At 40.9% G+C, this 27393-nt stretch overlaps 1 protein-coding gene across 1 annotated transcript in view; it reads left to right on the forward strand.

Annotated features, from left to right (window-relative positions):
* Positions 1-27393, forward strand: part of VIL1 (villin 1) — a 40020-nt gene that overhangs the window by 9341 nt on the left and 3286 nt on the right. The window contains exons 3-19 of the mRNA XM_070957130.1: positions 3330-3669; positions 7155-7248; positions 11010-11084; positions 13135-13331; positions 15257-15365; positions 15732-15842; positions 17434-17636; positions 18609-18687; positions 18945-19043; positions 20076-20229; positions 20540-20640; positions 21536-21673; positions 22479-22637; positions 23216-23395; positions 23696-23841; positions 24874-25018; positions 26963-27151. Of these exons, the coding sequence (XP_070813231.1) occupies positions 3548-3669; positions 7155-7248; positions 11010-11084; positions 13135-13331; positions 15257-15365; positions 15732-15842; positions 17434-17636; positions 18609-18687; positions 18945-19043; positions 20076-20229; positions 20540-20640; positions 21536-21673; positions 22479-22637; positions 23216-23395; positions 23696-23841; positions 24874-25018; positions 26963-27151 (2301 nt within the window). The 5' untranslated portion in view covers positions 3330-3547. The remainder of the gene's footprint in view (positions 1-3329; positions 3670-7154; positions 7249-11009; positions 11085-13134; positions 13332-15256; positions 15366-15731; positions 15843-17433; positions 17637-18608; positions 18688-18944; positions 19044-20075; positions 20230-20539; positions 20641-21535; positions 21674-22478; positions 22638-23215; positions 23396-23695; positions 23842-24873; positions 25019-26962; positions 27152-27393) is intronic.

Here is a 27393-nt window from a genome sequence, read left to right on the forward strand (position 1 = left end):
TTGTACCTTGTCTTTCCTTCAGGTGCTTAAGACAACATACATAATGCTCTTTCCTTGCATTTTTTACATAACACAATACTATTAAAATATCAGCCCAGTGAATTTCCATAGCTAGGGGTGAATAGCTGAGTTTCCACAGATTCCAATCCAACTAATCCCTATATGTCAAGGTGGTTTTTGTCTTCCATATAATCATTACAAATCCTCATCTTCTGTATCTGATTTTACCATTTTATAGGAAAATCACATATCATCAAACAATGTCCCTATATTATAGATACTCATGATCTGGCTGCTCCTTATTGCTTGTGGCATCATAGTGGAGAACAAATAATACTCAGGGCTGAATTGTTTCTTGTTGTTTTTGGAGCTTGCTTCTTTACTGATGATGTTACCTAACTTGGTAATGAAATGTCTGCAGAAAGGGAATCTTCTTCAGAGGACACCAAGAACAGATGTGGTATTCAAATCCCGGGGCTACCAGTTTGCGGTCGGTAGCGTGCAGGCAAGTGCACTCGCTTTGCGAGCATGCGGTGCTTCTGTGCATGCGCAGAGCGTTTCTGATGATGTCTGGGTGGGTGGGTGGAGCCTCCCACTGCCGCCAGTACCGGTTCGCCCGAAGCGGGGTGAACTCAACAAATATGTGGTTCCTTACACTGGAAAAAGTGAATGGGTAGGCAGAGGTTCCTTCTGAGCAGACTATTCTGTCCACAAAGATTTCTGGGTAAGGAAGAGCTATTTTTGCACTGAACCTAAATGTTCTGTATATGCCAGTGATGGCTAACCTTTTCCGGACCGAATGGCCAAAGTGCGCGCGAGAGTGCACCCGAACCCCCCAAATGCAATGCGTGAGACCCCGCACATGCCCTGCGCATATGGGTGGGTGGGTGCCCATCCACCCACCCGCACGCACCCCACCCCCATACACGCATGGCAGAGACCATAGGTTCGCCATCACGGGTATATGCCATTACAAGAAGTCCTCAACTTGGTCAGTTTTGCTTTTCAGAAAGCCTTCTGCTTGCTGACACAGGGAGTTAATAGATATTAGCAACTGTAAGAATTTCATTTGGTGATTTATTTCTGCTATCTTAATGGTGAAGATAAGATAAACAGAGCCTTTTCTTACATTTACAAAGAAATATATGTCCCTATGTTTATGTATATCCTCTGGCCTTTATGTAACAATTCAGTATATGTTCAAAGAACCATAGAGGACTTGAGGACAATGTGGTAGGCCTAATCCACAAGGTTAGTAGATTATGTGGTAGGCCTAATCCACAAGGTTAGTAGAGTCACTTCAGTTTATTTGAAAGTTCTTCCACAGAGATTTCCCTTCTGCAAATTCTCTCCCTCCCTCCCTCCTTCCCTGCTCTTGGACAGAGAAAACTTTGGACAGAGAATAGTTCCCTCTTTATATCTATTGATTTTCAAAAGATCATTTTTCTTCCAGTCCTCTAAAATGATACAATCCAGGAAGAGCTGTAACACTAGATTCTAGAACCGAAATGAGAATAAACTATAACCTTTCGGGGTAAAAGAGAAAAGATGTACACTCTCTCATGAATGCCATTGTACAGTAAATATAGATACTATTATCCTGAAAGAGTATACTATGTTAAGAACAGGCTGTATGAAAAGTGCCAAAGGACATTTCCCGTCTCGCCCGCGATTGTTATGTTTACGTTGTGGAAAATGTTTTTGCAAAATCAAATCAAATTCATAAACTTGATCAATTTTATTTATTTCTTTATCCTATTTATGTGGCTGCCTATCTCACAAAAATCTGACTTTGGGTGGCATACAATAAAAAAAATGAAATGATATTTTTAAAAACCCACTATTAAAATGTTATTGTTATTAAAAGGCTAAGTGAGAGCATCAGATGTTAAAAACAATAAGACCACCTCATTAAATCACCATTTCCTTCCGACCCATAAGCCCGTTCACACTTCAAGTTTTGAGGGACATTTGAAACGACAACTACCATATTTCCCCAAAAATAAGACTGTCTTATATGTTTTGAACCCTGAAATAAGCACTTGGCCTTATTGCCATGCGCTCAAAAGCCCGATTGGACTTATTATCAGGGGATGTCTTATTTTGGGGAAAATAGGGTAGGATGGGGCCAGTCTCACCTGTGGTAGTGGTGGGAGATGATGCTCCACAGGGCAGGTGTCACAGAAGAAGAAAAAATATTCTAAAGACAAAGCAGGAATCATTTGCATTTACATTACTAAGAATACTGGGCTGTTGCAATTTGAGGCCACAGAGAAAGTATTTGCCACTGGTCTACACCGTGTCAAGTTTCCTTTGGCATTTTGTCTCCTCCCTATGATGTTCTTCTACTACCTTCAGCCAAAAAGACTGAACTTCTCCCAGAGGACAGTGGTTCAGCCTTGTAGATCTTTTCTGATCTATGATCGTAATAAAAACATTTGATTTGATTTAATTCATCGTGGACTTTTGCACGCTATTAACTCTTGGAAAATCTGGACCTGTATTTCAATTGGACAGTTTTGGCCTACTTATCTTTTGTAATCATCTTTACTCTTGAGTAATTTTTCCACAGCACATAAATTAGATTTATGCCCACAGGGTAGATAATAACAAGTGAGCCTAATTCTCATGAATGTTCTTACACAAAATGGTTGCCAGCCTGTCTAATCACAAAACAACCATAATGGTGAAAATATTGGACTAAACCTGGGAAGGTCCAGTTTCACATGGAAACTCAGTGTGTAACTTTTGGGCCAATAACTCACACTCAACAATCTTGTGGCGATCAATTGCAGGGATAGCCCCAGTGGTGGGATTCAGCCAGTTCACACCACTTCGGGAGAACCGGTTGTTAACTTTCTGAGCAGTTTGGTGAACTGGTTGTTGGAAGAAATCATTAGGGCAGAGAACCGGTTGTTAAATTATTTGAATCCCACTACTGGATAGCCCTATATACCAGTAAGCTGTCTTGAGCTCTTGGAAGAAAAGCAGGATAGAAATATAATTAATAAGTAATAAATGACAGTAACATAAGAATAATATAAAGTAAACAAGACAAACAGAATGATAATGTTTTTAAAAAACAGAAGCATCACTCCTTTGGGGAGTATATTGCTATTATGAAGAAAATGATTCGTCCTGAGTCTCAGTGGGGCAATTGACCATCTGGTTTGTTATTTCCAAATTAGCAATTTGGAAGACAAGGACCAAGGAGGAAGAGTAAATTAAATGCAGTGAAATGATGACCAGCCAGTCTGAAGGCAAACTTTCAGCTACTCAAGGACACTCAAAACTTTCAGCTACTCAATCCATCCATCTTTTCTGACCAGGATTGAAAAACGTGGCGGTGGGGTGTTACCAAAATCAAGTGGCAAGCAGGCTGCCTTTGTTTCTCTGGAGGTCACAGGTGAGGCAAGTTTTCTCTAGAAGACAGGTGAGTAGCCCTTCAATTGCAAGCTAGATCTTACCCAGGCCAAGGACACAACTCAGGTGGATCTGCAGGGACTTTGGCTCTCCTTCTTTCCTTCCTAGGCATTCCTGCCCTTATATGGCAAAGGCTGGTGGCGACAGAGGGAAGGAAGGAACAAAGGTCGCCCTGGCACTTCCTCTGTTCAGGCACAGTCTTTCTCCAAGGTGCTGCGTGCCCACTAAGCAGACACCACAGCCAAGGTAAGAAGTTTGTTCTGGGGATCTAGAGAGACAGCTCCTGGCACCGGCCTCACTGGGCCTGATCAGGAACTGTGGGGGGTGGGTTGAGGGGAGGGGGTTTGTTGCATTCTGGTGGAGCCTGATCCCAGCTTGTCCTTGCTCCAACTTGGTTTATATAACACCAGGGTTGCCCGTGCACCAAGATAAGGACTGAAAGCTGTGTGTTTGCAGTGTGATAGCTGAGAAAAACCACAAGCTTTACAATCCAAACAGGAGGTTTCTCTTGAGCTGCTGTCATCACTTTATTTTATTTATTATTTTATTTATTTATTTTTAAAAATTTTATACCGCCCCCTCTCCCGAAGGACTCGGGGCGGTGAACAGCCAAAATTAAAAACACACAATACAAATATTAAAATACTTTAAAACGAAATTAAATTTATCTTTGGCTTCCCCAATTTAAAACCCCTTACCCATAAAATTCCCCAATTAAAAGATTTTTAACCCAGCCCGGCTTGCTGAAATAAAAAAGTCTTCAGGGCCCGGCGGAAGGTCCGGAGGTCCGGGATCAGCCGTATCCCTGGGGGTAGCTCATTCCAGAGGGCGGGTGCCCCCACAGAGAAGGCTCTTCCCCTGGGGGTCGCCAGCCGACATTGCCTGACAGACGGCACCCTGAGGAGGCCCTCTCTGTGGGAGCGTATTGGCCGGTGGGAGGTTATCGGAGGCAGAAGGTGGTCTCTTGAGCTCCAATGCTGTCATCGGTTCTCCCAGGATGAGAAGCCTTTCTGATTTGATGATAGCAGAATCCTCCTGCATAACTCTTAATTTTGTACCAAAAAAAGGAGAATATTTGTAGCTCAGGGTTGAAGTGAGGGGTCCTTGGTGCTCTCTGACCTCGCTTGTTTCCTTGCAGAGGTTTCGTTACCTAAACTAGATAACAGCATCAGTGCACTTATGATGTTACCTAGTTTGGGTAATGAAACTCTGCAAGAAGACAAGGGAGGTCAGAGAGCACCAAGGACCCAGTGGTGAAATCCAATTTTTTTTTATTACTGGTTCTGTGGGCGTGGCTTGGGGGGCGTGGTATGGCTTGAGGGCGTGACTTGGGGGCATGGCAGGGGAAGGATACTGCAAAATCTCCATTCCCTCCTCACTCCTGGGGGAAGGATATTGCAACATCTCCATTCCCACCCCACTCTGGGGCCAGCCAGAGGTGGTATTTGCCGGTTCTCCGAACTGCTCAAAATTTCCGCTATTGGTTCTCCAGAACTTGTCAGAACCTGCTGGATTTCACCCTTGCAAGGACCCCTCTTAAATTTGTGTTAGCACGAAGGCCAGCCACACAGTCTAGCTGGAGAAGCAGTGTGGACCTTTGGAGGGAGAAGGGAAGAGTCACGTTCAGGAAGGAAGGAAGAAGTTTCCCATAGACCATAGATGTGTTGGGTCATGCTTTGGATGAAAGGGAATTGGCAAAAAAAAATAATAATTGCAGAATGAAGAGTCTCAGATTCAGAAGGAACCAAGTGAATGAACCTCTCGGTGGGATTGTAAGGAGGTTCCTCTGAAGGCTGTTGTTTGAGAATTAGGGAGTCTAATGAGATAATAGCTGCATTTGTTTAGATTTGCCCTATTACAACCCACAGATGGGTAATGGTTTGACAGATATTGGAAAGTGAGTTCTCCAACAACAGCTGACACTTTTAAGTCTCTCTTATCAGTCAGGTTTAACTATACAGGTAATCTTTGACTTATGACCACAATTGAACCCAACATTTCTGTACCTAAGCAAGACAATGATTAAGTCAGTTTTGCCTCATTTTATGACCTTTCATGCCACAGTGAATCACTGCATTTGTAAAACAGTAATGTGGTTCTTAAGTGGATCTAGCTCCATTTGAAGGTCATGACCAAGAGACACTGCAACTGTCATAAACCCATGCCAGTTGCCAACCATCCAAATGTTGATCATGTGACCATGGGGATGCTGCAACCGTCATACAGATGAAAAACTGTCACTTTTTTCAGTGCCGTAGTAACTTCAAATGGTCACTAAATAAATGGTTGTAAGTCAAGGACTAGCTGTTATCACCACAGTTGATTATCCTTACTTCTTATATTGAGCCCTGATATAAAGTTCAGCTCCTTTGAGAAAAAGATTTCAATGGTTTAAAACTGAAGCAATTCAAAAATTGTATTATGTTAGCCAATGACGAAAGTTGCTCATTGTCAACATGATAGCAAACCATACCAGGCAGAGCAACCTCTCCCCATTGCATTGCAAAAGACATTCCCACCAGTGGTGGGTTTCAAATTTTTTTACTACCGGTTCTGTGGGCGTTGCTTGGTGGGTGTGGCATTGCTTGGTGGGCGTGGCAGGGGAAGGATACTGTAAAATCTCTATTCCCTCCCCACTCCAGGGGAAGGTTACTGCAAAATCCCCATTTCCTCCCGATCAGCTGGGACTTGGGAGAGAATAGATGGGGGTGGGGCCAGTCAGAGGTGGTATTTACTGGTTCTCCAAACTATTCAAAATTTCCACTACCGGTTCTCCAGAACTGGTCAGAACCTGCTGAATATCACCTCTGATTCCCACTGATTCTGCTGCTATATTCCAGAGAATATTTATTAATGTTTCCAAGAGTGAGGGAATGAGTACAGCTCAGGACTGCAAGTGGAAAGTCCCAAATGTAATTCCTGACCTCTCCAGATAATGCTGGAAGAGATTCCCATCTGAAATCATGCTGCCAGTCAACGAAGACAATATTGAATTAAATGAATCAGTAATTTGTCTTTATATAAAGCAGATTTCCATGCTCCTTTTCCAGAATTTGGGATTCTTTTCCTCAGAAATTATCTGAAATTGTCAAATGCACAACGACAACAAAAAGATAGTGTCTTCCAAGCATATTAAATCTATTTTTAAGATTTCTATGCTATGTTTCTGTTATGGTATGTTGCTGAAAAAGCACATACATAAGGAAACTACGCAAAGGTCCTGCAGCAGTACTGTGTATTAAGCGCATGGATAATTATATCCTACATTGGAAATTTTCTCCTTACTGGAAAATTCCCAAGGATGCTTAAAGGAATGCCCAGAAACTCACAGAGTAGTTAAAGACAAAACCTTGTGTGCTCTCAGTCTCTCTTAAGATGCATACTTCACTGAATTCATCTAATAATTAAGATTGTAATTCTCCAAAACTGGAATTACTAACTATTGATGCTCAAGCTGTACAGGTTTAGCATCCCAAGGAAGTGTGAAGCATTCATTTAAGGGCATGAGCTGAATGAATACAAATGGTAAGATATTCCGTGTTTGTCGTTTAAAAAAAAAAAAAGTTAATTCACAATATCCAACTAATTAGAATTGAGTACTGTAGAGATGAAGCTTGTGGATTCCCAAGGCTGTCTGAGTTACATCTAGAAAGTTCAAACGTCATTTGGAACATACTATTTTTGACCTGGGCTGTTGCTAATGTTCTTTTCCATTCCCTGTCCAAATCCAGCTACAAAGGATTAGTCACCATGCCGGAACTTAATACCAAAGTCACCAAGACTCTGAACAAAACCACACCTGGACTTCAAATATGGAGAATTGAGGTGAGAATGAATGTGAATATGCACAAAAAATGTGCATATTCACGTAGATGGATGGACAGTACTCCGTAGAACAGATGGGCCGATGTTCACGTAAAAGAAACTAGTTGGTGGCGATTTTACATCAAAGTATTCCACAAGAGCTATCCAGCTTGTAGCTTCCCAAAGCGTGGAGCCAGCCTCAGGAAAATCAAAAAGGTGTTACCAAAATCTAATATTAATATTACAGAAAAAGGGATTCTTTAAAACACAAGACTGAACATACTGGCTACATTTAATAAATTCAAATTTAAATGCTTATTTTGGCCTTATCTGTTAGGCTTTTATAGTAATTTTAGTATGGATTGTAATCATAACAGCAAAAACTAATGCAAACTGGGGAAAAAAATAGAAGGAACTGTTTACACTAGGAACCCAACGGCTGGTAGTTAATCCGCTATTTTAAGAAATAATTCAGGCATGTTTTATGGGAAATAATTTTCAGGGGGAAAAATTGTAAACATGTAAGTAGCAGTCAGGGAAAGGGTTAAGACTCAGCAGGCCTAAAGTGCTGCCCCCACCCCCCTTCCATCTTCTTGACATGGTTCCCAAATCAATTCTGCTCTACATATTTGACATTTATACAGGAAGCCTCTTGTGACTAGCCTGCTCTATGGAGTAAAGTATGCTAAGCAGGGCTACCTTATATCTTGACCTACAACCTTTCATTTAATGACTGTTCAAAATGACAAGTGCACTGAAAAGCGTGACTTCCAACCAGTCCTCACGCCCCGTGGTCATGTGATCAAAATTTGGGTGCTTGGCATCTGGCATATACTTACAATGTTTGCAGCCTCTTGGGGTTATGGGATCCTTACCTTCCTGGCCAAATTCTGGCAAGCAAAGTCACTAGGGAATGCTGGATTTGCTTAAAGGCCACAACATTCACTTAACCATTGCAATGGTTCGCCTAACAACAATGGCAAAAAAAGGTTGTAAAATTGAGTGCAACTTATTTAAAATTTGCCTTGCTTAACGATGGAAATTCTGGTCTCAGTTATGATAGTAAGTCAAGGACTACCTATAAGGTAAACATGAAGGTTTTCCCCTGTCCAGTCATGTCTGACTCTGGTGTGTGTGTATATGTGTGTGTGTGTGTGTGTGTGTGTGTGTGCTCATCTCCATTTCTTAGCCCAGGGATCCAGACTTTATTTATTTATTTATTTATTTGTCATATTTCTTTGCCGCCTACTCTCTGAGGACTCTGGGCGGCTTACACCAAATAGCATATTGCCCCAACAATCTGGGTCCTCATTTTACCCACCTCGGAAGGATGGAAGGCTGAGTCAACCTTGAGCCGGTGAGATTTGATCCGCTGATCTGCTGAACTAGCAGTCAGCTAAAGTAGCTGCAGTACTGCACTCTTAACCACTGTGCCACCTCGGCTCTAGTTATTGTTCAAAGACATTTCTGTGATCATGTGGCCAGCATGGCTATACGATGAGGCACATGATTCATTGTTACCTTCCCACCAAAGTGGTACCTTTTTATCTGCTCGCACTTGCATGCTTTCAAACTGCTGTGGGCAGGAGTTGGAGGAAGTAACAGGAGCTCACTCCTTCATGATGCAGCATTTTGGGTCTCGAACCTGGGCTGTCAGTTTTCAGCTGATAAGATCAGACCCCACCCCCAGACTATCTGTATGGGCTGTAAAATCCAGGCAACTATTAATTGGTAGCAAAGGAGACTGCCTGGATTTTTGCAGTCAAGTTAGGATAGTCCTCATGGCAGACGGAAGGGGTTTTTCTCTCCATGCAAAAGGCGGCTTTAAAGAAAGGATCCTCCTGCAAGTACAGCAGGGGAAAAAAAAAAACCACGATTGAATTATCCCATCTTGTTGACCAGCGCAATTCTTTCAATATCTCTGGGTTCCAGGCCAGCAGATGCTATTTGCATGCATGGTTTTCTAAAATAAATTGGATCTCATTTTGCGGCTAAGCAAAATGATCAAGCTTTATTAGCCAATTCCAAGCTTGTTTGCATGTGACCTGACCAGTGGGAACAGGGAAGTGGGCATGTTGGTGGAGGCTCTCCTCCTATGAAACAGTTCCATTCAGGGCCAAGAACAGCCCCTTCCCTTGTGGTGGCTCATTAAAAAAAAAATCTTTTTAAAAAAACCCTTATTCTGAAATGCCTTCAGAGAACAAGAATGTGACGCTGTGAATGAATGTTGATGGACAATGAGTGCATTGTACAGTGCTTGTTATTTTACACAATGATGATCGTTGTGTTGTTTCGATAACTGGTTTTAATGATGTGCATTGTTGAAGTATAAATGGCTTAGAGCCGTCTAAAACTCAGGTAATATGAAATTGCATAAACAAATCAAGAATGGCCGGGAATGTTATTCTGTATCACTCTCCCCTCCTTCCCCATGAAGAAAAACTAGGACTTTCAAGAGATCCTGTAAAAAAAAAAAAGGGGGGGGGAATTCTCTGAAGGAGAAGGATGGGTAAGGAGCCTGAGTGGTGTAGAAGGCTAATGCCTCCTACTAAGGCAGCATTTAACATCCAGCTGCCTGCAATTACTGCGAGTACAATTCTCACCAGGCTCAAGGTCGACTCAGCCTTCCATCCTTTCTAAGGTGGGTAAAATGAGGACCCGGTTTGTGGGGGCAATAAACTGACTTTGTATAAATATACAAAAGAATGAAGGCTATTGCTTAGCGCATTGTAAGCCACCCTGAGTCTCCGGAGAAGGGCGGCATATAAAAATAAATAAAAATACAATAAAAATAAAAATAAAATAAATAAGTATTTCGGAACATTATCCAGCTGCAGTTGAATATATAGGACGCAAGTGAAGGACAGAAAAAGTTATTCTAAAGGTGCTTTTCAAAAGGCAACTGGACTTCCTTGGGTATTTTTTTTTCCTTGAAGATGTTTTGCTTCTCATCCAAGAAGCTTCTTCAGTTCTTCAGCTTCTTGGATGAGAAGTGAAATGTCTTCAAAGAAAAAAATACCAGAGGTGAAGTCCAAATTTTTTAATTACCGGGAGTAGCTTGGTACGCGTGGTGTGGCTTGGTGGGCGTGGCAGGGGAAGGATATTGCAAAATCTCCATTCCCACCCCACTGCAGGGGAAGGATATTGCAAAATCTCCATTCCCACCCCACTCTGGGGCCAGCCAGAGATGGCATTTGCCAGTTCTCTGAACTACTCAAAATTTCCGCTACCGGTTCTCCAGAACCTGTCAGAACCTGCTGGATTTCACTCCTGAAAAATACCCAAGAAAGTCCAGGGGTCTTTTGAAAAGCACCTTTGGGACAGCTGTGACCTAGATGACTGAGCATCTCCATAGGCAGAAAAGATATATTTTAAAAACCGAAGAAACTTGCTGGAAGAACAAGCAGAGCAATAGAGAGAATATAGGTAGTCCTCAACTTATAACCAGTCCTTTAGTGACCTTTCACAGTTACATTAGCACTGAAAAAAAGTGACTTATGACCAGTTTTTACACTTAGGATCATTGCCATGGGCACATGATCACATTTTGGGCACTTGGCAACTGGCAACGCATGGTCCCAGGGTCATGTGGTCACCATTTGTAACGTTCCCATCTGGCTTCCAACAGGCAAAGTCAATGGGAGAAGCCCGATTCACTGAATATCCACATGATTCATTAACAACTGCCTTGCTTAGCAATGGAAATTGAGCTTGACTACCTGTATATGAGAGATCTTTTTTTTTTTTTAAGTCTCCTGATTCTTTCCCCCTTTTTCTTCCAGAACATGGAGATGGTGCCCGTACCACCCAAGACCTATGGGAACTTCTATGAAGGGGATGCCTACATTGTGCTTGCGGTAAAAGGAGCTAAGAAAAGGAGAGGAGTGTTTCATATCCCGTGAACCAGGGGTGAAATGCACCCAGTTCGGACCGGATCGCCCGATCCGGTAGTGATGCTTTTAAAAGTAAAAAAAAAAAAAAGCCTCTGATGATCATGTGGCTCAGCTGGGATCGTCAGAGGCTTTTAAAAGCATTTTTTCTGCAACCTCTTAAGGTTGTTTACTTTTTAAAAGTAAAAAAAAAAAAAGTTGGCCACGCCCAGCCAGTCACATTACCCCCCCTCCACCAAGCCACGCCCACAGAACCGGTAGTAACAAATTTTACATTTCACCACTGCCGTGAACTATGAGGGCTGAATGCTGGGACATATTAAGCTCAGAGTGAGCAAAAGTAGCTTACATGGAAGCTTGTGCACAGCTAGGGACAAATCTAAAAACATTTGACACAGATATGCAAAGCTTGCTTTTTTACATGGGAAGTTCAACTAATCCTGTACTACTAATGCGGAATTTGAACAGGAGGAACGTTACATGCTCTTATTACTGGTTATAAATTAACACTGGGCTATCTGCCAGAGCTTATGTGTAACTCTCATTAAATGGCAGGTAGTTTTCAAAGCCACACCTATTTAATGTTCCAACTTTTGATCATTTCTTTAGGTCAAAAAACATAATTTGGTTTTCTTATTTTTTTTGTCAAAACTTGCCATGATGGATCATTATATTGATTTTATATATCAGGGGTCCCCAACCCTTGGGCCGCAGGCCTTGAGCCATTTGGAACCAGACCACAGAAGGGGCATGAGAGCATGTGCATGCGTATTCCCACTTGCACGAGTGCTGTGTGAGTGCGTGCACACACCCCATTTGTGCAAGTGGCAAGTAGAGCTGAGTGCACATGTGCGTTTGCCCGTCGCGCACACGGAACCGTCTCCTCTTCCCTGCCCCCCACCCCGGCCGGTCTGCAAAGCTGGAAAGGACCTCTGTTATATATTATGTAGTAGTAGTAGTAGTAGTAGATAATGCAAAATGTATGAGTACATAGGTCTCACTTAAAATCTGCACATAGATGAAAAACTATTGAAAGCCGATGCAGCAGGTATTGCAGACTGTAATTAATCAAAACACGCCCAGTTCAAAGCTTATCTCTGGCATTAGTTTTCAGATGTGGTTCAGCACCACTCTTTCTCAAACTAGGAATAGCAATTTGTCTCTGCCTTATCTTAAAGGATTATTTTTGAATCACTACAAGATAATTGATTAGAGCTAAACTTAAATCAGAATTGCCTATGGAATTTTCCAATGACTTCAATTAATCTACTATAGGTATTTAAGTACAAAAAGAACCAATACTTTGAACAGTCTAAAGTCAAGTGATAAATAAAAGCTTAGTTTGCTCTCATTTATTTTAAAAGGTATTACACTTTAAATGTTCTTTAAATGTTAACTCCTCTACTATACTGTTTTTGATTATTAGAAACTGCACTGAAAACTATTTGACCAAAAACTAGGGTGGACACCCAAAATCTATTTCTCATATTCTATTCATTCCCACCTTTTTATTATTTGTGAAATGTGAGCATATACATCTCTTCAATTGTATATATTCCGGATTATTGCCACAATGACCCGACATGCGGATACTAGTATAAGAGATGGGTAAAGGCACAGAAGAAATTGAGTTAGATCAAAGCCCAAATCCTGTAATACCTTATTCCTTTGCATATGGTTAAACGTTACAAGCTTACCAAGACAGCTGAGCATTAAAAAAGAGAACTGATCTGCTTCCTTATTTATTGTACTATATTTTTAATTGAATGCAAATTATTTACTTTACGCGTTGTCTTTACATTGTCCTCCCCAGGGGTTGGGGAGTTTTGTATAACAACAGAGTAATATAAGTGAAATGCAACAGTGAGTTGCTATTCATAATAGTAAGCAAGCTTCCTTAATAATCCTGTGTGGCATGATTATTCTGTGTTGTTTACAGAACTGAGTTGAACATTTCAGGATTTTGAAATGAACATACGTGATTTGATGTTAGCTAATATTCTTTTTTCTAACTCAGACACACAAGATTCAGAATACGTTCACCTATGACATCCATTTCTGGCTGGGCAGTTCATCATCTCAGGATGAACAAGGTGCAGCTGCCATCTACACAACACAAATGGATGAGCACCTGGGTGGAGTTGCCGTACAGCACCGTGAGACTCAAAGTTATGAGAGTGACACATTTCGGAGTCACTTCAAGCAAGGCCTTGTGTACGTTAACACTCTGTGCCATCCTTTTGGGACCATTCTGCATAATTCTGGTTTCTTTTTCTTCATCCAAGAGTAGAGCTCTCCATGCTGAACAGATCGACAGGTTGATTATCTTGACTAGCCACAATTGCCCGGAGTAGCTCTGCTGTGGATTTAGAAATATATGGCTGTTTTTCATGTGTTTTCTATATGCAATTTCAGTCTCCAATATTTGGAATTAAGAAAAAACAAAACAAAACAGAACTAACTTGGATGGGCAGAGTTACCAGGGTTGTAGGGTGAAGCTTAGAGTTGGTTTAGTAGTGGGATCGTAAAATCAAGTCAATTTTGTTATACTGTGTATATATATATAACAAATATGTATATTTGTTGTTATTTATATTGGAGTGGTCATCCAATATATTAAAAAAAAATGTTTTCCAAAACAAATAGTTATTTAAAAAAAGATAAGGGAAGGGAATCAGGTGCTCTGATCAATCCGGAGCTCTGTTATTGACTACAGAGGCCTTTAAAGGCCTCTGTAGCCAATAACAGAGCTCCGGATCGATCGGGAACTCTGTTTTGTTTTTGTTTTTTTAATTTGATTTATATTCCGCCCTTCTCCGGAGACTCAGGGCAGCTTACAATGCGTTAAGCAATAGCCTTCATACTTTTGTATATTTATACAAAGTCAGCTTATTGCCCCCACAAACTGGGTCCTCATTTAACCTACCTTAGAAAGGATGGAAGGCTGAGTCAACCTTGAGCCTGGTGAGATTCGAACTTACAGTAATTGCAGACAGCTGGTGTTAATCACAATGCTATCAGTCTGCTGAGCCCCCAGGCCCTATTAATTATCGGCTACAGAGACCTTCAGGAAAATCTTGCTGGCTGCAGAAAAATGGGGCCAGGTGTGCAAGGCTTGGCTGCAACTATCTGAAGCGGAAGAAGTTCCTGAAGGCCTCTGACAGCAAAAAGGAGGCCAGGGGCGACAGATGGAAGTGAGGTGAGTCAGTGGATGACATCCCCCACCCCCTGCCTTTTTTTGGTGGCAAAAAATATGACAGGGTCTTATTTAGGGGGAAACATGCTATGAATATTTGTGGATTTACAATTGTGATTTAGTTCATAGGGGGTCCAAACCCTGATATGCTTAGCCACCTTTTGTTGGATAAACTATACTTGGTTGGGTTCACACAACATGCTAAGCCAGAGGTCTTCAAACTTGGCAGCTTTAAGACTTGTGGACTTCAACTCCCAGAATTCTCCAGCCAGCTATGCTGGGAGTTGAAGTCCACAAGTCTTAAAGCTGCCAAGTTTGAAGACCTCTGTGCTAAGCCATACATCATAGTTTCCATTCAGAATGGCTAGGCTCACACAAAAAGGAGCATGCTGTTTTATGACTTGGTGTCAGGGGTGAAATGCTCCCAGTTCGGAGTGGATCGCCCGATCCAGTAGCGATGGTGGCGGGTGGTTCAGAGAACCGGTAGCAAACATCCCTGCCCCCCCCCCCATGCCCAGCTGAGCCGTGTAATCACCAGAGGCTTTTTAAAAAAAATTTAAAAGCATTTTTTCTACAACTTCTTCGGCAGAAAAAATGCTTTTAAAAGTAAAAAAACAAGCCTCTGATGATTGCACGGCTCAGCTGGGATCGTCGGAGGCTTTTAAAAGCATTTTTTTCTGCAACCTCTTCGGCCAAAGAGGTTGTAGAAAAAATGTTTTTAAAAGCCTCTAACGATCCCAGCTGAGTTGCCTGATTGTCAGAGTCTTTTAAAAACATTTCTTTTTTTACAATCTCTTCAGCGCAAAGTGGTTTTACAACCTCTTCGCGCATGGCCCCATTGCGAACCGGTAGTAACTAGAACTCACCCCTGGGACTAAACTTATTATCATGGCAGAGTTACGTCTTTTGCAGTCCACAGTATGACCCTGTATTTCTTCTGCAGCTATAAGAAGGGTGGTGTGGCCTCAGGCATGCAACACGTGGAAACCAACACGTACAATGTGCAACGGTTACTGCATGTCAAGGGGAAGAAAAATGTAATGGCTGGAGAGGTAGGTCAGAGATCAAAGGGGAAGGGGATGGTAAGGACTAGTAGATGAGCTATTAATAAAACCTCCTGGGTTAATATACACCAGGTTCTTTAGATGCTTTTACCATTTATAAAGGTGCTAAAAAATCATCCTCATCCCTGTACATTGGCATGATACAAATCTTCTATGAAATTTTAATTTTTTTAGATGTACTAGCACTTTTATCCTCATGACATAGCCACGCAATCACTACTTTTGCAAATGTGCTTCTGTCCTTGGTAATGTCTTCTCCCCCCCCAACCCCCCCCAGAACATCCTTCCCTGAGAATCCAGCTGTGCTTCCTTTGCTTTTAGTCTTCTCTCATCTCTGCTGCTTGTCCTGAATAGGTGGAGATGAACTGGAACAGCTTCAATTTGGGAGATGTCTTCCTGTTGGATTTGGGGAAGCTCATCATCCAGTGGAATGGTCCTGAAAGCAACCGTTTGGAACGGCTGAAGGTGGGGCATGTGGAAATGGAGGAAGCTGGGTGGAGAGACAGGGAAAGGGGAGTTTGGATTTTGAGCTTTGCGCGATGATGGGTATAAGGAAATCTGAAATCTAAAAACAAGAACCCATGGGTTTCAATTTTTTTTACTACCGGTTCTATGGGCGTGGCTTGGTGGCCGTGGCATGGCTTGGTGGGTGTGTCATGGGAAGTTTACTGTAAAATCTCCATTCCCACCCCACTCCAGGGAAAGGATACTGCAAAATCCCCATTTCTTTCCGATCAGCTGGGACTTGGGAGGCAAAGAATAGATGGAGACGGGGCCAGTCAGAATTTTTACTACCGGTTCTCCGAACTACTCAGAATTTCCACTACCGATTCTCCAGAACTGGTCAGAACCTGCTGAAACCAACCTCTGCCATATAGCTAACAGAACATGCACGTTAGAAATAGAAATTGGGAGCAAATGTAGCCACTACCAGTGTATCATCTGTATTGTTTTGTTTATATGTGTTCAGTGGGAAAAGAAGTTTTTTGATATTTCGTTATATTGGGGTTTTTTGTTGTTGTTGGTTTGTTGGAATATGTTTATGTATTGTTAGCCACCGAGAGTCCCTGTGTTGAGATGGGTGATTGTATAAACCACTTAAAGGGGAAAAAAGGAAACAGAACAATGGGATAAATCTTTTTTTAAAAAAAAAAAAAAAAGATGCCATGGAATATTTACTGATTCATTTTGAGAAATGCTTCACTTTGGAAGGAAACAGCCACTCAGGAATAGATGTAGTTCAACAGCCATTCATAAATTCAATGCATTCAGAAAGCTATTTTTCGTCATTTTTGTCCATTCTATTCTTCTAATAGGTATTCTTAACTACAAGATATTGAAGTGTCTTTTAATTCTTATGTGAATTTTCAAAAAGAGAGAAAAGAAATAGAGATTGCTGCAATATTGGAAACGGTTCATCTTTGGAAATTTGCACCTCCCCTTAGCAATTTATCCCCCTCCCCCGTAATATTCTGGACCTAAGATTTTTCAGGACATGCCCTTTGCATTTTTGCATCAATACTACAAATAAACAGCAGAGAGTATGAAGACTACTTTGAGTATGTACATGATACGTGTTCAGTAATATAGCTTAGCCAAATTAAAATTTTTAGTGAAATGCAGTGACACAATCTAGTCATTTTAAAGCTGATGCTTTCCTTGTCCTCCTAGTTTATTTCTGCAACCATGAACAACTCAAGAATGCCTTCACTTTGAACAACATTCTCATAATTTACTTTCTTCAGAAATTTCTGCCCTTCTCCAAATTCTGTTGCATGAAAAAAGTCATACTCACTTTCTTCCTGTAGCAGGAATGAAATCAAATGTCAAGGACTCTACTGTACGATTGCTTCAAAATCTGGAGAGCTCTATGAGTTACTTGAAGTTGCCAAATTCTTAGTCTCCGTGTGTGTGTGTGTGTGTTACACAAGCATGTAGGCCTTGAGCCACAACCTAGTGCCCAGTCTTATTTCTGAATCTCTTTATTAGTTCAGCATTATTCTGATTTTCTTTTGCAACTTCTGATGTTGGCTTGTGATGGTGACCTCTTCCACAGGGCATGAATCTAGCCAAGGACATTCGTGACCGAGAGCGTGGTGGCCGAGCACAGGTGGCTATAGTGGATGGTGAAAATGAAGATGCATCTCCTGGACTCATGAAAATCATGTTCTATATGCTCGGAGAAAAGAGGAACATCCAAGCGGCCATTCCAGATGCTATAGTGGACCAGAAACTGAAATCCTCTCTGAAGCTCTACCAGTGAGTATTACTGGCATGCTGTGCTGGGAGCCAGTGGTAGGCAAAGATGTTGCGTGGACGATATAGTTGCAGGAAATAAGGACAAATCTTTAGGGTCAAATGGGAATGATAATTTCCTCACTATTCAAGAAAACAAAGATTCACTGTAAAGCATTTTTACCCTTTTAAAGCATTTTATCTGAAGTGACATTGCATTAGCCAGATAACTCTCTACTGAATAGGGGCTGTACTTAATGGTTTTGGAAAGATGAGGGCAGAAACATGGTAAGCGGGACAATAATACAAAGATGTCATATGATACATGTGGGTGAATCCACTATTTTGTTCTCTTGCACTTCTTACCAAATATTAGAGGATATTTACATGAATAAAATGCTATTTTAAACTTTTATGTTCCCACCTCCAAGTGATGAAAGGCCGCACTGCTGGTTGTGGGCAAGTGTAATTAGAGAGAAGACTGGAGGCCACAAGAAGAGGATTTGTGGGGTGGGCAATCCTGATTCATCTCCACATACAACCATGGAACTTCAAGTGATTTCAGGATAGTTATTCTAACTACCTGAGATTCCACTTTTGTTATTTAACAATACTAGTGTTGCCAAATGTTTCATAATTTCAGTTCATTAAAAACTACTCATGTTGTATGGTTTAGTAATAGTGGAAGGCATTTAACAGCCTACAACCCTCCAGCCCCCATCAACAACTGGTCATGAAAGAGAAGAGTTTGAGGAAGGTTACAAGCGCACACATGCATGCACAACTCCATTTGTGCATACGTATGTACACAAATGGAACGCACACACACTTATCCACTGCTCTCTCAAGCGGGGATATGCCCATGCACGCATACTCACAGACTGCTTCCATGGCCCAGTTCCGAATGGCACATGGCCTAGTAGTGGGCTGCAACCTGGGGATTGGGGACCCCTGTTGTAAGATTTGTTCTCTGACAACACTGTGCTTTCTTTCAAGCGTCTCTGATGTAGAAGGGAATCTACTTGTGCAGGAAGTTGCCATCCAGCCCCTTACCCAAGACCTCCTGAAGCATGAGGTAAGATAATTCTTTGAAATTGAGCTTGAATGTTTGTTGGTGGAGGGGAAAAGCAATGAAATACCTCAGTGCCCAACTCTCATAAATGGATACCTTCTACTGCCACTTCAATCTCAAACTGAGAAGCAAAAGAGGGTATACTTTCTTTAAGAGAGAATTTGACAATAATATCTGCCAGGAAAAAAATGTGTTCTGTTCACAGAGTTGTCTCCTAATAAAACAACCTTAACATGGGGACCTGCTTTGTCTCTTGTTAGGATTGCTACATCTTGGACCAAGGTGGTATAAAGATCTTCGTGTGGAAGGGAAAACACTCCAGCAAGGAAGAAAGGCAGCAGGCCCTATCAAGGGCCTTGGTGAGTAAAGATGTCATTATTCACCGCCCTGTTCACCGCCCTGAGTCCTTCGGGAGAAGGGCGGTATAAAAATTTAATAAATAATAATGATAATAATAATAATAATAATTATGTGGACAAATGCCTTTGGGATGGAGGCAAAGCTGGGACCATAACAGAAATGTTTCAGGAATCATGGCCATCCTAGGAGAGTGTTTCCATATTTGTTCTCCTAACTTTTAAAGGGATTTCAGTTCTATTGACTCATCATCATCCATATGATTTTGAACCAAAATATTGCTACTGCAACCTGTCTTTATTCTTTGCGTCTTTTTTTCATTTCATAGGATTGGGTAGATACCAATAAAACAAAACAAGAAAGTATATAACATGCAATGAAAACTTCCTCTATTCCTAATAGTAGGAATTTTTATAAGAATATTCTTGGTTTGGACAGCAAATTCCAGGAAATATTAACGCAGATTCCTCAAAGAATACAAAATGCCTGTCTATGAAATGTTAAGTGAAGTGCAGCTACTAATGCTTTCTAGAATTAACTGGAGACAGTTAATTGGAGACACAAAGGGAAATACCTTTATATGAAGAAGAAAAATTATGTTTAGATAAAAGATAATCTTGAGTTCTTTTCCCCACTAAATGAGTAAAAAACCCCATAAATATTAAAATAGTTGCCTTTTTAAAAAGAAAATGATCTAAGGATCATCTTGTGCATGATACCTGAATTATAATTCATCAAATAATTCTAAATACATGCTTTATTGAAAGCAATTCTTTTCTGTTATAAAGGCATTTCTATTTTAGATTATTATTGTTATTATTATTATTATTTATTGAATTCGTATACCGCCCTATTCCTGAAGGACTCAGGGCGGTGAACAGCCAAAAGATAAAATACATATAATACAAATGTTAAAAAAAACATTAAAAATAACTTACAGGAGATCAATAAGTTCTCTTGAATGAAACTATTGGCTGCCTATGGAAAAAAATGAGTATGATGCCTCTTGTAAAATTATCCATTTTCCATTTCAGGGTTTCATCAAAGCAAAAAACTACCCACCTACCACTAGTGTGGAGACTGAAAATGACGGCTCTGAATCGGCTGTTTTCAGGCAGCTGTTTCAGAAATGGACAGTTCACAATCAAACCACTGGCATTGGCAAGACTCATACAGTTGGAAAAATAGGTAATCGCTAGAGCAGAGGAGCAATTAGGCAGAGGCCGCTTCTGTCAAGTATGGACACAGCCCTTCCTTACTACAGGTTCTTTGCCAGCATGATTATATTGTAGCATTCGGAATAATAGAACAATAGCTAGAGGGTGACAAACAGTAGTGGATTTATATTAAAGTACCTTCTCACATATTCCAGCCATACAATCAAAGCCTGTTCCATCTTGTTGCTATCTACTCTTCATGCAATAATCTGGGCTTGCCCCAAAAGCTGATCATTTCAAGCCTATCTACCTGTTAACCTTCTCTATTTTCCTTACAACAGCCAAGGTGGAGCAGGTGAAGTTTGATGCCACTAGTTTGCATGCCAGGCCAGAGATGGCTGCCCAGCACAAGATGGTTGATGATGGTTCTGGAGAAGCACAAGTAAGGAATATATTTGTTTTCCTATAAAACTCACAAAATATAGTATCTGTATCAGTGATCCCACTAGTTGAGAAGTGGCAACATTTATGCCATATAGGTACAAAGACTTACCCAGTAAGGGGGGAAAGCATACCACTTGATAGTCTGGAATTAGTATCAGTCCATGGACCAATTGACTGCTTTGAAATAACGAACCGTCCTATATTCTCATCAGCAAGATTCGTTTGTACTATAAAGTTAGAATTTGTTAGATTCCTTGAAGACCATTTGATAAAACTATAGAAATGAAATGTTTTAGCTAAATAACAAAATTCTACACTAGTGTAGGAGATAATCAAGCTTCTGCAGTAAGGAAGCCATTGGTTAAATTCTAAATTCATTTATTCAATTTGCATATGTTTCAGGATTACTTTTCTTAATCTTATGGCAGCCTTCAACTCCGGTACAGCAGATGCTTATTTCCCAATATTCCTGACAGTAGAAATTTACTCAGCTGTTTTTGTCTTAAAATTTTGTGCAAAAAGATCCATATTGAAGCTTATCACTCTAGCCACAATTGCTAAATTTGAGTTTGTAGACGGGTAATTTGTTTTAAATGATTCTTCCATTTTGCACCTATACTTAATTTATTGCCCTTTTAAAAAATAAATACAGTGAATCATCAATTGCACACAACACTGTTCTATATATTTATCACTCCCAATTTCCAAAATTTGATACACTTTTCATAGTGTGAAGGATGTAATTTTTATAGTTGGGTGGGGAGACATGAGACCTTCTGTTTCCAGTCACAGGGATCCTTCATGTTAACTTTGCCCACATAATTGGTTATACAAAGGATTCTATTTTCTCCCATAATAGGCATCTTGCTCTAATTTTGTACTTTCCTTGACAGGTTTGGAGAATTGAGAACTTAGAACTGGTGCCAGTGGAGGGTCGCAGCCTTGGGCATTTCTACAGTGGTGACTGCTACCTTATCCTCTACAAATATTTAGTTTATAACAAGATACACTACATCATTTACATTTGGCAGGTGAGGATGCAAAGAAAGGAACAGATAGAATGAAAATGCAGCATAGGCAGAGAGGATGTAGATTGAGAATCAAATGCCTCTCAGGAAATCATTTAGAAATAGAATCATAGGGCTGGAAGGGGCCTCAGAGGTCTTCTAGTCCAGCCCTCTGCTCAAGACCTTATACGATCCCAGACAAATGATTATGCAATCTTTTCATGAGAATCTTCAGTGATGGAGCACCTACGACTTCTGGAGGCAAGTCGTTCCACTGATTAATTGTTCTTCCCTGTCAGGAAATTTCTCCTTAGTTCTAGATATTCGATGTCACTCCCTTAAAATTAGTAAAGTATTAAGAAAGAATCCTAACCAAAGATAACTTTGGTCACGAGGCACAAATGTAGTCCAGGAGATATTTGCAAATTCTAATCAACATGAATCCTGAGGTTCATCAAGAAATGCACTATCTTGAAACTGTGCTACCTAAGCTCTTAGCATCACATATTCATCTTCAAAAGTTGAAACTGTAATTTCCAATGAGAAAAAGAACCAACCCTGGGAGCAATGATAATTGTACATTAATTTAAAATGAAATTTATTTATTTTTTTACTGTGATCTGGCACTTATTACTCAAAAGCCACATGTGACCTTTTACCAAAAGAAAGTTGTGCATCTCTGCACTAAATACAAATACAAAATGCACAAGACAGTCAAGAATGGTAAAGTTACCAAAATTCCTTAATCAGAAATCCTTTGAACTCCAGGGGAGGAATAACTGGAATGCTCTCCGGAAGGGTTCAGTGAGTTTTCTCTCTGCTTCCCAAGGGCCGTCACGCCACCAAGGATGAGATTACTGCCTCTGCCTACCAAGCTGTCATTCTGGACCAAACATATAATGGTGAGCCTGTGCAGGTGCGAGTGACAATGGGCAAGGAACCTGCTCATCTTATGGCCATTTTCAAAGGACGCATGGTTGTGTATGCGGTAAGTAGGGGAGAGGCAGACTGCAAGATAATTTACCTGCTTTCATTCCCCCCCCCATCCAATAAGATCTAACATAGAGATGGCGGAGATGATCTCTAATGGGTTATCTGGGATATGGCATTGGGATAGAGACATATCTTCCTTTCCCTGCCAAGCATTTTTCTAACCTCAGTTGTCTCCTTCTGAACGGTGTTATTATCAGCCCTTCTGTTGGGGAAGTTATTTACATTTGCTTACCATTATAGTTAGTAGCAGTTTCTGGCATGTGGGATAAGTGAAAGGACAGGTTAAGTATGGAGAAATGACAAGAAGTAAAGGATTAAGCAGTTAGTTTTCTTCTAACTAGATTTGGGAGGAGGGAGGGATGTTTCCAGACAGCAATTTCCAGAGCCAAATTTATTTACTAACATATTTCTATCAAAGGGATGGTTTTTTACTCCTTAATACATTTTCTGTTCTGAAAGAAAACGAGAGATGAACAGGGAAAAATTGGGATATTGATAAGTAGAAGGTACAATACTCAGCTCTATTGTCCCCATTTAGTTTTTTTTTTTTTTTAATTTTTCCTTCTTCCCCAGGGTGGTACTTCCCGAACTGGTAATACAGAACCAGAACCTCCCACCCGTCTTTTCCAAGTTCATGGGACTAATGAATACAACACCAAGGCTTTGGAGGTGTCTCCCAGGGCCTCCTCCCTCAATTCCAATGATGTCTTCATTCTTAAAACCCAGAGTTGCTGTTACCTCTGGTACGGTAAGGTAGGTAATGTACCGTGATGGGAAAGCTCATGCATTAGAAATAAGCACTGAAACCCTAATTTTAGCATTGCCTGCAGGACAGTAGAATTTAATAAACAAGGACATGTGTCAACCAAGGACTAAGTAAGTGGATGGGTAGTAATTCCTAAGGGCCATAGTTTCCTAATAAGAGGAAGGAGACCATAACTGCCATCTAAATCGCAAGCTGGAGAGAAACAGGCAAGGTATGGTTTAAAAAGTAGCACAGTTCAGATACTCCCTGATGATTGTCACAATTTACTACATCGGTTCCTTCTACAGGGCTGCAGTGGGGACGAGCGAGAGATGGCCAAGAGTGTTTCTGACCTGATCTCCAGGACGGAGAAAGTTGTGGTAGCAGAAGGCCAGGAGTCTTCAGCATTCTGGGTTGCACTAGGTGGGAAGTCTCAGTATGCCAACAACAAAAGGTAACATCTTCCAAGCAACTGGAAAAGGTGATCTATAAAGGGGAAGAGGGGAGGAACAATCTGCTCTAGTGCTGTGCGAATAACATTTGCAGTGGTGGCTCAGTGGTTAGAATGCAGCATTGCAAGCTATCTCTGCAGACTGCCAGGAGTTCGATCCTGACCAGTTCAAGGTTCACTCAGCCTTCCATCCTTCCAAGGTCGGTAAAATGAGAACCTAGATTTTGGGGGGCAATATGCTGATGCTGTAAACTGCCCAGAGAGTGCTGTAAAAGTACTATGGAGTGGTATATAAGTCTAAGTGCTATTGCTACTGCTATTTGCTCAGGCTACACCATGGATGGCTGAAACTCTGGTCTATCACTACAATTCCCAACTCTTCCAACCTGTGCAATTCATGGGATGCTGGGAGTTTTAGTTCTACACCTAAAAGGCCACCATTAATCCTATCCCCGCCTTAAAACTTCTGTTTAACCACATCTGTTTCTGAACTTCAGTAGCCAAGTCATAGTCTTTCTTAGTGATAAAGCCAGAATTGGATACAACAGCCACAAATTTCATCTTCAGTCAGAACTCCAGAACACTAGTAGTTCTGGGGATTACATCTACACAGTCTGTTTAAAAGCAAAACCTTCAAAGCCAGCTGAACAAGTGCCAGGTTTTGGGCTCTTGAGACCCAGTTGGGTTTTTAGTTAATGTCTTGTTAATGTCAGGCAATTCTGTCGGAATTCAAAAAGGGAAGCAGGGGAACAGCAGTGAAGAAGTGGTCCATGGGCTGTAGTCAGTTTGTAGAATTCAAGGAGCGACTTGATAACCGTTCTGTTTCATTCATGAAAACTATGGTTGAATAGGAAGAGTTTGAGCAACAACAGCAGAGAGCTCTTAATGATTTTCTGCCCCGCCACCTCTCTGCTCTAGACAGCACCCATTTCAATGCTGCTGAGTGTGGAAATCCTTTACTGTATCATAATTTCCCCATTTTTGCCAGGAGGTTGTTCCAACAGCACCTCGAAATGCTTTATCTATTTTACATAGATTGCAAGAAGAAACCATTTCAATCACGCCTCGGCTCTTTGAGTGTTCCAATAAGACAGGCAAATTCCTTGCCACGGAGATCACCAATTTTACTCAGGATGATCTAGAACAAGATGACGTGTTCTTGCTGGATGCCTGGGACCAGGTGGGTATGAACTTGGAAGATGCAATAGACAGAGGAAGACATTTATCCACAATGATTATTTTTCTTCCAGAAATTATTGAATCAAAGGTGCCTCCTATTATTGAGCAATTTGTATGCCCACCCACATCCCATCTGATCCAATTACTAATATAGTCTGCAGTTGATTGCAGTTGCCTGTGCTATATTCTCAAAGAACTTTTAGAACAGAATATTCTCTTCCTTTCACCCTTTATCACTTCCGTTTTTCACAGTCCTCACTTCTTTCTCATAACTGTCGTCCCCGTTTCCCTCCTCCCCTCTTTTGATCACAAATGAGTAGTTTAGGAAGAGAATGCTTATTGGAATTATTCTCTGGTACCAAACACCAATTCCCTTTCTGCTTTTTCCACTGTATAGCAGCAGTGGGTACCTTAATAGAACACATGCAGCCACCTAATCCTTATTTTTCCATTTCGGGACCCTGCAGAGATTGTCACAGTTGAAATTCAGTTGCTAGTTGCCAGATCACAGAGGCATAATTTTCCATGGCAACATGTAGTAAAATACGTGTCGTCTCTAATAGGCCTAACACACATCATCTTTGATGAGAGTAGTTGGGCTTGAAAAAAGATTGCGTATCCCTGTCATAGAAGTAGCAAAATATGTCTGTTTCAAATGAAATCAGTGCACTCTTCTGTAAAACCTGTGTAAAGCCAATAAAAAAGCCGGAATATCATTGCAGGAGCCAGACTCTGCCTTAACTTTATGCCAACCTATATACAGAAAACTGGATCGAAACATAAAAATGGAAAGCACTCAACTGCCAATCTAACAGGAAAAAAAAATCACAACTCTTAAGTATGTGAGTCTACAGACCATTTCTAACACTCCCCCCCCCCCGCCCAATGAAATATATGCACCAAAGATCTTTTTCAGTAATAGATTATACATTTTCTGCTTTGCAGAACTGCTTGCAGGAATCAGTTGTTAAATTGTGCAGTTACCTGACAGATGAAGCCACCAAACAAAATAAAAATGAATTCCTTTTATCTATAATTGCCAAAGCTAGGGTTCACTGGCCAGCACTGTTGTGTATCTTTGTGAGTGTGTGTGATTATGTTTTACTCATTCACCGGAAGGAAAACACAAATAAGAATCTTTAATTCTTACTTTGACTTATTAAAGTAAATTTGTATTTATGGAGGGTGAACTGTTTTACCCATGTATACTTCATTGCTTCAGAATCCTGATTTTCCCCCTAAACGTATACCTATTTCCATTGCATAAATTTTCCCTATGTACCTGAAGGAGGGGAAGAGGCAGGTAGGGCTAGTATTTCTGACTCTCTTGAAGGAAGTAATGGTAGTGGTTTTACCTACTTTTTTGCTTCCATTCCAAACACTTTAATTATTTGATTCTCTTGCCCATTAACTCTCCATTGACACAAATATCCTTTATTACCACATTCTCAATTAATATAAGTTGCCCTTCAATTTGTAACAAACATACTTCCAGTCATTGTGTTTGTTGGAAGACTTTCTTTTTAATTAACAACAGAAAGCCACCAGTTATATACACTTTCGCTACTAATTTGTTAAGTGTGTTATATTTAGTGTTGCCAGATTCCATCTTAATTCCCCAAATAATGTACATTCTTGCTCAGAGAAGAGGCAGATGGAAATTTGGAGATGGGATGAGAGAGTTGTTTTGAAAATTACCCCAAAAGCTTTTGTAATAAAGAGCTTTTGGATTGTTTACATTAATATGGATTTAGCTGATTTTTTAAAAAGGCCTGTTTTACAAGGTTCTGTCTTTACATAACTTTAATTCTATGTAATTCTGACCCACTTTTTATGCTTGCATGTGCTTATTCCTCATACCTGGATTCATTTTCAGCAGTGTAATTTTAATCCTGAAATAATGGTCCAGGCTCCATACTGTTTTTTCTTTCCCCCCCCTCCCCAGGTTTACTTCTGGATTGGTAAAGATGCAAACGAGGCTGAGAAAGAAGCAGCAGCTGTCACTGCCCAAGAATACCTGAGGACTCACCCAGGCAGTCGGGACCCTGACACTCCAATTGTGATTCTGAAACAAGGCAACGAACCTCCAACATTCACCGGCTGGTTTGTAGCATGGGATCCCCTCAAATGGACGGTAAGTGACAAAAGGCTCTTCTTCCGACTTGGAAAACCTGTACCGTATGTGAAGAAAAGTGACCTATTCCTGTATTAAGGTAGTCTGGAGAGAGAAGGGTAGATAATCATATATATCAGTGATGATGAACCTTTTAGGCACTGAGTGCCCAAACCAGAAGGCATGCACGCCAGAGCGCCGGAAACCTGATGACCAGCTGGCTGGGGCACGTGTGCCTCGAAAACCCGACGACCAGTTAGCTG

Source organism: Pituophis catenifer, unplaced genomic scaffold (genome assembly GCF_029215685.1).
Source record: "Pituophis catenifer annectens isolate HBS135680 unplaced genomic scaffold, rPitCat1.0.hap2 SCAF_1, whole genome shotgun sequence".
In the NCBI taxonomy this organism is placed as follows: Eukaryota; Metazoa; Chordata; class Lepidosauria; order Squamata; family Colubridae; genus Pituophis; species Pituophis catenifer.